At 41.9% G+C, this 11,442-nt stretch overlaps 1 protein-coding gene across 1 annotated transcript; it reads left to right on the top strand.

Annotated features, from left to right (window-relative positions):
- The first annotated feature begins 2,146 nt into the window (after positions 1-2,146).
- Positions 2,147-3,727, top strand: LOC138890106 (uncharacterized). Its single transcript, XM_070173464.1, has 4 exons — positions 2,147-2,654; positions 2,745-3,048; positions 3,100-3,120; positions 3,286-3,727. The coding sequence occupies exons 1-4, from the start codon at positions 2,147-2,149 to the stop codon at positions 3,725-3,727; spliced, it is 1,275 nt and encodes a 424-aa protein (XP_070029565.1).
- The last annotated feature ends 7,715 nt before the right edge of the window (positions 3,728-11,442 follow it).

Genomic DNA, 11,442 nt, shown 5'->3' with positions numbered 1-11,442 from the left:
GAAAATGAAAAGCTTGCCACGACGGTTGAGCCAGATGAGATGGCCAGGAAAATGAAAAGTCTTGAACAGAATATAAAGAATATATAGGGACTAGGTGGTCACAAAAGTGTTTCATTTAGTGATCTATGCATGTTCCCTCATATCCATTTTCCACGAGGGTTCAAGACCCCAAAATTTGAGAAATATGATGAACACAACGACCCTATCGCCCACTTGAAAAGGTAGTGCAACAAGCTGAGAGGTGCAGGAGGAAAAGAAGAGTTGCTGATGGCTTATTTTGAAGAAAGCCATGTGGAGGTAGCTTCCGAATGGTTCATTGACCAAGATATCTCTCACTGGCATGTTTGGGATGACATGGCCAAGGCCTTCGTCAAACAATTTCAGTACAACATTAATATTACGCCGGATCGTAATTCCTTGTCCAATATGAAGAAAAAGCCGACCGAAAGTTTTAGGGAGTATGCCATCAAGTGGACGGAGCAAGCGGCTAGAGTTAAGCCACCCATGGATAACCATGAGTTGATCACTATTTTTCTGGAGGCTCAAGAGCCTGATTACTTTCAGAACATGATGTCCGCGATGGGTAAACCTTTTGCAGAAGCAATCAAAATAGGGGAGATGGTTGAAAATGGCCTCAAGACTGGTAGAATTGTAAGTCAAGCTGCTCTCAAAGCCACCACTCAAGCTATCCAAAATGGGTCGAGGGGTTTGGCTAAAAGAAAAAAGAGAGATGAAGGGTCCATGATGACTTCGGGATCTAGGGAAGTTCAAAGAGGGGCATCGCACCCTTATGTGCAAGTTCAGTAGGGGCAATCCAGCTACCCTTAACATTATTACCCTCCGCCAATTCCTCAATACTCTGTGGGCCCACCATAATATACAGTGTTCAATGCTCAATCATATGCTTAGCCTCCCAATTAGCAGGTACGAGCACCAGCTCCAAGGGCCCCCCGACCTCAGCAGCAAAATTTTCGGGCACCCTACAATGCTCGTCCCAAGCAGGATTATGGTCGAGAGCAGAGGCCAGCAGAAAATTTCACTCCATTGGCCAAATCATACTCTAGTCTATTCCAGAAACTGAAGCAAATGGGCGCGATTGGACCCATCGCTCCTCACCATATGCATCCTGATTCACATGGATTTCAAGTGAATGCTAGATGTGAATATCATTCAGGTGCCCCGGGGCATAGCACTGATGATTGTTGGACTCTGAAAAGAGCCGTAGAGAGGCTCATTTCTGAAAAATTGATTGTAGTAACGAATGGCGAGGACCCTCCTAATGTGACAAACAACCTGTTGCCAGCACACAATGATGTTCATTTTGTGGGAATGATTGGCCGAGATCAAGAATACAAGCCAATCAATCAAGCATAAATGACGGTGGGTGCAATTCAAGAAGGAATAGGTTTGGAAGTAAGTCCCAGCCGAGATGTGCCATTGATTGTGAAAGGCGCCCAGAGCTCAAATAAGGCAACTTTATTTGTTCCAAAAATCACGAGGTTGGAAGTTCACTCCAGTATTCCAAGCCCAAGGTTATATGTACTTGGAGGCCACCCCGTCACAAGGTAGAAACAGGGAAGTATGAAAGGTATAACAGAGCCGATCATAATCAAACCTGTCGTGCAACCCACTGTGACCAACACAAAAACCACTCCTTGGAACTACAAAAAAACCGTGATGACCTACAAAGGCAAGGAAATCATAGAGGAAGTGGGGGAAACTGGAGGTTTGACTCGATCGAGGAGGTGTTACTCTCCAGAAGAGCTGAGAAAGGCCAAGCAAATCAGAGAAGGCCAATTGCCAATAAAGAAACCAGTCACAGAAGTAGAGGCGGAAGAGTTTTATGAAAAAGATGAAAGTTCAGGATTACTCAATCATTGACCAACTAAGAAAGACTCCTGCCCAAATCTCTCTACTATCTCTGCTCATACATTCCAAAGAGCATTCCCGTGTACTAATCAAGGTCCTGAATGAGACACATATCTCAGAGGAGACCATAGTGAATCAGTTAGAGAAGATGGCCAACCGATTTTTTGAGGTGAACAGAATCTCCTTTACTGATGATGAACTTCCCGAGGAGGGAGCCGGGCACAATATGGCTTTGAACTTGATGGTCAAATGTGAGGGGCATTATGTAAAGTGAGTCATGGTTGATGGAGGGCCAAGTGTAGATGTATTCCCTCTCTCTACCTTGCAAAGCATGAAGATCAATACAGATAGAATCCGACCCAACAATGTTCACATCTGGGCCTTTGATGGCTCAACAAGAGATACCATTGGGGAGATCAACCTCACCATGACGATTAGGCCGGTTGACTTTGAGATTGTCTTCCAAGTAGTGGACATGGTCACTTCTTATAATTTTCTTCTTGGAAGGCCATGGATCCATACGGCCCGAGCTGTGCCGTCCACCTTGCATCAGATGCTCAAATTCGAACATGACAGACAAGAAATTATTGTTCACTGGGAAGACGAGTCTTCCATTTATAAAGACCCGTTAATCCCCTATATTGAGGCCAAGGAAGGGTGTGAGTCCATTGTCTATCAGGCTTTTGAAGTGGTTGTTGTGGACCATGTTGAGGAAGGAAACCCCATTCTGCATCCTCGTCTTTCCGCCACATCTGTAATGGTGCCTGCAGTTATGTTGAGACAAGGTTATGAGCTAGGAAAAGGCTTGGGGGCATCATTGCAAGGAATTTCGGAGCCTATTTCTCCATTCAGTAACTAGGGTACTTTTGGCTTAGGCTTTAGGCCAACACAAGCAGACAAAAACAAAGCCAAGCACCGCAAAAAGCATGGATGGGTCTTACAACAACCTATCCCTTACATTTTCTACACTTTTGTCAAGCCACGACTCCAAGAGGGTCAAAATTCCTCGGTGCATGCAAACATTGATGAAATTTGCCATGGCCTCAACCAAATGTTTTCTAAAGTGAATATGATCCAGGCTGGTGAAGGCACTAATCATGCCGATATGCAACTAATTGACCCAGACACCATGCTCACCAACTGGGAAGCAACTCCTCTCCTCACAAGGAAGGAGTCTTGGTAGTTTGCTTTTGCAGCTTTTTTTTTGTTTGTATTTTGGGTTACTTTCAGGGTTGTAATCCAAACATCTCAGTATGATTGTCATGTTTTGATATTAACCCTTTTATCCTTTCGAATTCAATGAAATGCAGTTCAGTTTCCTATTAAGTTTCGTATCTTTTCTTTTTCCTAATTCTTGTCATTTTATTTCTATTTTAATTTTGTTAATGGGGCTTTAATAACCTGACATGTATGCAGAATTCACGCGCCAGATCTTAAAAAGCTGTCTAATATAGAAATAATGCATCAAGAGGTTGACTATGATGAAGATGAGGTTGTTGAGGAAATAAAAAGAGAGTTGGAACAATTTGAAAACAAGCCTAAGCTTAACCTCAATGAAACTGAGCCGATTAATATCGGAAGTCATGAAGAAGGCAGAGAAACAAAGATAAGCATTCACACTGAACAAAAAACCAGAGATACCTTGATTCAACTTTTATTTGAATACAGAGATGTGTTTGCTTGGTCTTACGATGATATGCGGGGTTTAAGTGTTGATCTAGTGGTTCATAAGCTTCCTACATATCCTGATTTTCCACCAGTCCAACAAAAGCAACAAAAATTTAAAATAGACGTGAGTGACAAAATCAAAGAGGAAATAATGAAGCAACTAAGCGCCAATGTGGTCAGAGCTGTCTGATACACCACCTGGGTGGCGAATGTTGTGCCTGTGGCGAAAAAAGATGGAAAGACCAGAGTCTGTATTGACTATAGAGACTTGAACAAAGCAAGTCCAAAGGATAATTTTTCTTTACCAAATATCCACATTCTTGTAGATAATTGTGCAAAGCATGAGATACAATCGTTCATGGATTGCTATGCTGGGTACCACCAAATTCTAATGGATGAGGATGGTGTAGAAAAGACCGCTTTCACCACTCCATGGGGTACTTATTGTTACAGGGTCATGCCATTCGATTTAAAGAATGCAGGGGCAACTTACATGAGGGCCATGACCACCATTTTGTATGACATGATGCACAAAGAGATTGAGGTATATATCGATGATGTCATCATAAAATCAAAGACACATGTTGATCATGTGTGTGATTTGAAAAAGTTCTTCGAACGACTTCGAAGGTATGACCTTAAGCTTAATCCAGCCAAGTGTGCGTTTGGGGTTCCATATGGGAAACTCCTCGGTTTTATAGTCAGCCGAAGAGGCATTGAACTGGATCCATCTAAGATAAAGTCCATTCGAGATCTGCCTCCCCCGAAGAATTAAAAGGAAGTCATGAGTTTGCTCGGGAGGTTGAACTACATCAGTAGGTTCATTGCTCAGCTCACAACCACATGCAAGCCCATCTTTAAGTTGCTGAAAAAGTATGCCGCTATTAAGTGGATGGATGATTGCCAAAAAGCTTTTGACAGGATCAAAGATTATCTGTCAAAACCCCATGTACTGGTCCCACCTGAACCTGGTAGGCCTTTGTTTTTATATTGGTGATGGATAATTCCTTTGGATGCGTTCTGGGGCAACATGATGCAACAGGCAAAAAGGAATAGGCAATCTATTATTTGAGCAAGAAGTTCATCAGTTATGAGGTTAAGTACACCCTTCTAGAAAGGACATGTTGTGCCTTGACTTGGGTCGCTCAGAAGTTGAGACATTATCTTTTGGCCTACACTACTTACCTCATATCTAGAATGGATCCTTTGAAGTACATATTCCCAAAGCCAATGCCCACTGGCAGGCTCGCAAAATGGCAAATCCTGCTCACAGAATTCGATATCGTCTATGTCACTCGCACCGCAATGAAAGCACAGGCTTTGGCAGATCATTTGGCAGAGAATCCAGTTGATGATGAGTACATGCCACTTAGCACATACTTCCCAGACGAAGAGTTCAACACAATAGAGGAAGGGGTTCCAGACGATCACCCTGTATGAAAAATGTAATTTGATGGGGCTGTCAATATCAAAGGAGTTGGGATAGGGGCAATCCTCATATCACCTATTGGACATCATTACCCTGCAACGGCACGACTTCGGTTCTTCTGTACCAATAATACGGTAGAATACGAAGCTTGTATCATGGGTTTGAAAATGGCTATCGATCTGGATGTGCATGAACTATTGGTTATGAGAGATTCTGACTTGCTTATTCGGCAAGCCCAAGGCGAATGGGAGACTCGGGACATCAAGCTTATTCCGTACAAACAATGTGTGCAAGACTTGAACAAAAGATTCAAATCCATCAAGTTCAAGTACATTCCTAGGTTTCACAACGAGCTAGCCGATGCCTTGGCTACTTTAGCCTCGATGCTCCCTTATCCAGGCAACACTCATATTGATCCACTAGAAATCCATGTTCGGAATCAACACGGTTACTACAATACAATTGAGACAGAACCAGATGGTGAACCATGGTATCATGACATAAAACGATTCCTGAAAACAAGAGAATATCCAGAACATGCTAAAGGAGATCCAAAAAGAACTGTAAGATGGCTCGCTAGTGGTTTCTTTCTGAATGGGGAAATTCTGTACAAGAGGACCCCAGATTTAAACTTGTTGAGATGCATAGATGCTACAAAAGCAGAGCATATCATGAGTGAAGTGCATTCAGGGGTATGCGGACCTCACATAAATGGATATGTTTTGGCGAAGAAGATTCTGCGGGCAGGGTATTATTGGCTTACGATGGAGCGAGATTGCTTCAGTTTTGTTCACAAGTGTCACCAATGCCAGATTCATGGTGACCTGATTCACTCGTCTCCTTCAGAGTTCCATCCCATGTCCTCTCCTTGGCCTTTCATTGCTTGGGGAATGGATGTCATTGGGCCGATCGATCCAAAGGCTTCAAATGGTCAAAGATTCATTTTGGTTGCAATTGATTACTTCAACAAGTGGGTGGAGGCCGTCACTTTCAAAGTAGTCACCAAGAAAGTAGTGGTAGACTTTGTTCATTCCAACATCATTTGTTGCTTTTGTATCCCGAAGACCATTATCACTGATAATGCAGCCAATCTAAATAGTCATTTGATGAAGGAGGTATGCGAACAATTTAAAATCATGCATCACCATTATACACCTTATCAGCCAAAAGCCAATGGAGCCGTTGAAGCGGCAAACAAGAACATCAAGAAGATTCTTAGGAAGATGATCCAAGGTTCCAGGCAATGGCTTGAAAAGTTTCCTTTTGCTCTGTTGGGATACCGCACGACTGTTTGCACATCTGTTGGTGCAACTCCGTATCTGCTTGTATGTAGAACTGAAGCTGTAATACCCGCTGAAGTTGAAATTCCCTCTCTCCGCATTATTGTGGAATCAGAGATTAAAGACACTGATGTTGATCGTGAAAAACGGCTAGCAGCAGTGTGTTTCAACCAGTTATACAAGCAAAAATGGCACGCGCTTACAATAAGAAAGTGCGGCCAAGGCAGTTTGAGGTAGGCCAGCTGGTTTTGAAATGCATCCTTCCACACCAGGTAGAAGCTAAAGGAAAGTTTGCCCCGAACTGGCAAGGACCCTACATCATCAAGAAAGTGTTACCAAAAGGGGCCTTGCACTTGATAGATGAAGAAGGATGGGTACCAGACATGACTATTAACGCAGATGCAGTCAAAAGATATTATGTCTGATATATACCCACTATAGAATTTTCACGCATTGATTTTCTCAGATTGAAGTGATGAAGGCTATCATTTGCTCGCTATTCCAAATAGGCGTCACCCCTTCTGTTAATCCTTTTGAGCCGTATTTGTCTTCCTTGTTTCTCACTTTTTGGAACCTGTGTACTTGTAAAAAAAAGAAAGCAAATAACAGATATCTAAGTCATTGAACTATGTCCGACCTGATTCCGAAAGGATATGTAGGCAGCTTTACCCTGGGTTCGGTCCCATCAGAACAAAAAATCCATATCCCCCATACTCTAAAACTGGGGCAGAAGTTTGTTTTATTTCACGGTTTTTCTGAAAAAAATGGTTCCAAAAGTTGTAATTGAGTTCAAGGTTCATTTTGCCTTTTTACCTTTGAAGAACTTCCGATTGATGTTTTTTTTTAGAATGTTTGAAGTCCCCATGCCAAAGGCGTTGGGTAACCTCCCTCATATAGTATCTTAGTCAAAAAAAAAGAGAAAAAAGAAAGAAAAAGAAAAGAAAAAGAAAAAAGAAAAAAAAAGAAGAAAAAGAAAAAAAAAAGAAATGAGAGAGTCTTATTAGTGAAAACCCGTACGGGCACTATAAGGCAACAATGAGCAGAGAAATGAGAGAGTCTTATTGGTGAAAACCTAGATGGGCACCATAAGGCGACAATTAGTAGAGAAATGAGAGAGGTTAGTTAGCGAAAACCTGCAAAAGGCGCTTCTAGCCGAATGAGGGTCTTTGATTCTCCGGTATGAGCACAACCAAGACAAATTCAAGCTGAACGTTTGTGGCGGATTTTGAGAATTAGACAGCTTAGACGGATTAGGCGTCCAGTCCAAAATGCATGTCATGATTCATTGAAGTCAGCACATACCTCCAGATAAGTCTCCCTATTCTTTTCCCCGAAAGGGACACCTTTTGTTTAAGCATAGTTCTTTTTTTTTCTTTCACTTTCAATTATTATTTTGTTTTTACCCATATTTTTTCTTTGAGTCCCTTTTGGTCTAATCCTGCTTCAAAAAGAAGCAAAGAAATGGCTGCAAAACTAGCTACAATTTCCCCGTAATATTGAGCACAATTTAGGGCATATATGGTATTGACGAAGCCACGAATCCATCTGTGATCTCATTCATTAAGGCGAACAAATTGTTTCAAAGAAGCTAAAAAGTCGCATGAGCAGGACCTGCTTCATGAGAAAAGTTGATAAGCACTACGGACACAAACTGATACTGGGTGCAAGACAACTGAGTCTGATTTTAAAGAAAAATTGTGTTGCCTTAGAGATAAGGGTAGCAGTACCATGGACATCTAGGTATGAAACAATTGGAGGCAACATTAGAAAACCAAGGTCTCCAGAAAATGATACAGAGCAGTCGAGCATCTTGGTACCACGCTGACAAATCGGTTCTTCGACAGCAGTGGCCGTGAATCAAACTACTCAAGGCATCAAGAGATCAAGGCCACAAACCAACCACCAATTTGAAAACTCACAAATTTTTCTTTGTTTGAAGCAGGAACAAAGCACTGCAGAATGGCGATTCTAAAAGAATGAATGTCACCAAACGTAAGCTCCTTAAAATTTCCATTTTCTTTTATTTTCAGCATGCATCACTATTGATCACACCTTCTAGTTACGTAGCTTAACTCAGGTAGAACCTTTTCACCTAAGGGGATCCAGCTCATAGTTCTTAGTAGAAGTACTCTTCGCTCAGGGTATTTTACGTAGGTTAACTCAGGTAGAACCCTTTCGCCTAGGGGGATCTAGCTCATATTTCCGAGTAGAAGTACTCTTCGCTTAGGGTGTTTTACGCAGCTTAACTCAGGTAGAATCCTTTCACCTAGGGGGATCCAGCTCATATTTTCGGGTAGAAGTACTCTTCGCTCATGTATTTTACGTAGCTTAACTCAGGTAGAATCCTTTCGCCTAGGGGATCCAGCTCATATTTCCGGGTAGAAGTACTCTTCGCTCAGGGTATTTTACGTAGCTTAACTCAGGTAGAATCCTTTCGCCTAGGGGGATCCAGCTCATATTTCCGAGTAGAAGTACTCTTCGCTTAGGGTGTTTTACGCAGCTTAACTCAGGTAGAATCCTTTCGCCTAGGGGGATCCAACTCATATTTTCGAGTAGAATTACTCTTCGCTCAGGGTGTTTTACGTAGCTTAACTCAGATAGAATCTTTCGCCTAGGGGGATCCAGCTCATATTTCCGCGTAGAAGTACTCTTCGCTCAGGGTATTTTACGTAGCTTAACTCAGGTAGAACCGTTTCACCTAGGGGGATCCATCTCATATTTTAGGGTAGAAGTACTCTTCGCTCAGGGTATTTTACGTAGCTTAACTCAGGTAGAATCCTTTTGCCTAGGGGGATCCAACTCATATTTCCGAGTAGAAGTACTCTTCGCTTAAGGTATTTTACGTAGCTTAACTCAGGTAGAATCCTTTCACCTAGGGGGATCCAGCTCATATTTCCGGGTAGAAGTACTCTTCGCTCAGGGTATTTTACGTAGCTTAACTCAAGTAGAATACTTTTTCCTAGGGGGATCCAGCTCATATTTTCGAGTAGAAGTACTCTTCACTTAGGGTGTTTTACGTAGCTTAACTCAGGTAGAATCATTTCGCCTAGGGGGATCCAGCTCATATTTTCGAGTAGAAGTACTCTTCGCTCAGGGTGTTTAACGTAGCTTAACTCAGGTAGAATCCTTTCACTTAGGGGGATCCAACTTAACTCAGGTAGAATCCTTTCACCTAGGGAGATCCAGCTCATAGTTCCGAGTAGAAGTACTCTTCGCTTAGGGTGTTTTACGCAGCTTAACTCAGGTAGAATCCTTTCACCTAGGGGGATCCAACTTATATTTTTGGGTAGAAGTACTCTTCGCTCATGGTATTTTACGTAGCTTAACTCAGGTAGAATCCTTCCACCTAGGGGGAGCCAACTCATATTTCCGAGTAGAACTACTCTTCGCTTAAGGTGTTTTACGCAGCTTAACTCAGGTAGAATCCTTTCACCTATGGGGATCCAGTTCATATTTCCGGGTAGAAGTACTCTTCGCCCAGGGTATTTTACGTAGCTTAACTCAGGTAGAATCCTTTCCCCTAGGGGGAGCCAGCTCATATTTCCAAGTAGAAGTCGCTTAGGGTGTTTTATGCAGCTTAACTCAGGTAGAATCCTTTCACCTAGGGGGATCCAACTCATATTTCCGGGTAGAAGTACTCTTCACTCAGGTAGAATCCTTTAGCCTAGGGGGATCCATCTCATATTTCCGAGTAGAAGTACTCTTCTCTTAGGGTGTTTTACGCAACTTAACTCAGGTAGAATCCTTTCACCTAGGGGGATCCAACTCATATTTTCGAGTAGAAGTACTCTTCGCTCATGGTGTTTTACGTAGCTTAACTCAGGTAGAATCCTTTCGCCCAGGGGAATCCAGATCATATTTCCGGGTAGAAGTACTCTTCGCTCAGGGTGTTTTATGTAGCTTAACTCAGTAGAACCGTTTCGCCTAGGGGGATCCAGCTTATAGTTCCGAGTAGAAGTACTCTTCGCTCAGGTTGTTTTACGTAGCTTAACTCAGGCAGAACTGTTTCACCTAGCGGATCCAGCTCATATTTTCGATAGAAGTACTCTTTGCTCAGGGTATTTTACGTAGCTTAACTCAGGTAGAACCATTTCGCCTAGGGGGATCCAGCTTATAGTTCCGGGTAGAAGTACTCTTCGCTCAGGTTGTTTTACGCAGTTTAACTCAGGTAGAATCGTTTTGCCTAGAGGGATCCCGCTTATAGTTCCGGATAGAAGTAATATTCGCTCAGGTTGTTTAATACAGTTTAACTCAAGTAGAACATTTTTCACCTAGAGGGATTCAACACTTTATCAATAATACATGGTGCTAACACTTAATTCTATTTCCTTCTAGTAAAATAGGGTACCGGCCCCTGGTTACATTTCCTTTCAGTAGTACAGGATACTGATCCCTGGTTACACAATCATTCGTTACCAAATTTTATCTCTTTTAGCTAGTTTATACTACTGTTTCTGTCTGCCTTTTCAATAAATTAGATAATTTACAGATTTCTCTAATAACTCACAAAATTTTTCTAGTGCCAGACTGGGGCAGAAAATTTTTGTTCGTTTTTGTTTGTCTTTGATGGCTTTGCAGGCTCTGCCGTATATCACAAGTGACGATTAAAGCTTACAGTTTCAGTTTCTCATCAGAAAAAAGAATTCCTTCAATCACAAGATAGTCGGAGTTAACTTTGATAATGTGTCAGCAACCCAGCTTCTCAAGATTCATCTTCTCAAGTTTTGAGAAGGAAATCAAGCAATCAAGAACAAACCATAATCTTTTCTTCAAAAAGGCATCAAGATCCAATCTAAGGTCAACACAAGCGAGCAAGTCAAGAATCAAGATTTGACTCCAGAAGACAAATAGATAGGAATTTTGTACTCTTAGTTTGTAGACATATATAGTGCTCTTCTCTTTTTCTTTTGATGTAAGAAGCGAGTAACAACAACAGCAGCAACAACAGACTTAACTCTAGTGTCCGGTAGTCCCAGCTATCAAATTTTTCTAGAACTACACAGACCTGATTCCTTTATAGCCAAGGATATGTAGGCAACCTCAGAAGCAAGATTCAGTCACTTTTTTTTCTTTCAATAAAAAATGCTTTCATTGGAGTGATATGTGAGCAAAAATTAGCCATGACGTTCACTTTTCTTTGCACGAAAACTCTTCATGTTCTCGAGCAAAGAGGGGCAGGTGTGAATGCCTAATTTT

Source organism: Nicotiana sylvestris, chromosome 4 (assembly GCF_000393655.2).
Source record: "Nicotiana sylvestris chromosome 4, ASM39365v2, whole genome shotgun sequence".
NCBI lineage: Eukaryota > Viridiplantae > Streptophyta > Magnoliopsida > Solanales > Solanaceae > Nicotiana > Nicotiana sylvestris.
This window is presented reverse-complemented; position numbering and strand designations above follow the sequence as displayed.

Excerpts from the sequence above, each read along its gene's own strand:
- LOC138890106 (XM_070173464.1), top strand. The coding sequence starts at position 2,147 with ATGGTTGATGGAGGGCCAAGTGTAGATGTATTCCCTCTCTCTACCTTG. Across the intron at positions 3,049-3,099 it reads CTCACAAGGAAGGAGTCTTG|GGTTGTAATCCAAACATCTC; the intron begins GTAGTTTGCTTT and ends GGTTACTTTCAG. Across the intron at positions 3,121-3,285 it reads GTTGTAATCCAAACATCTCA|AATTCACGCGCCAGATCTTA; the intron begins GTATGATTGTCA and ends ACATGTATGCAG.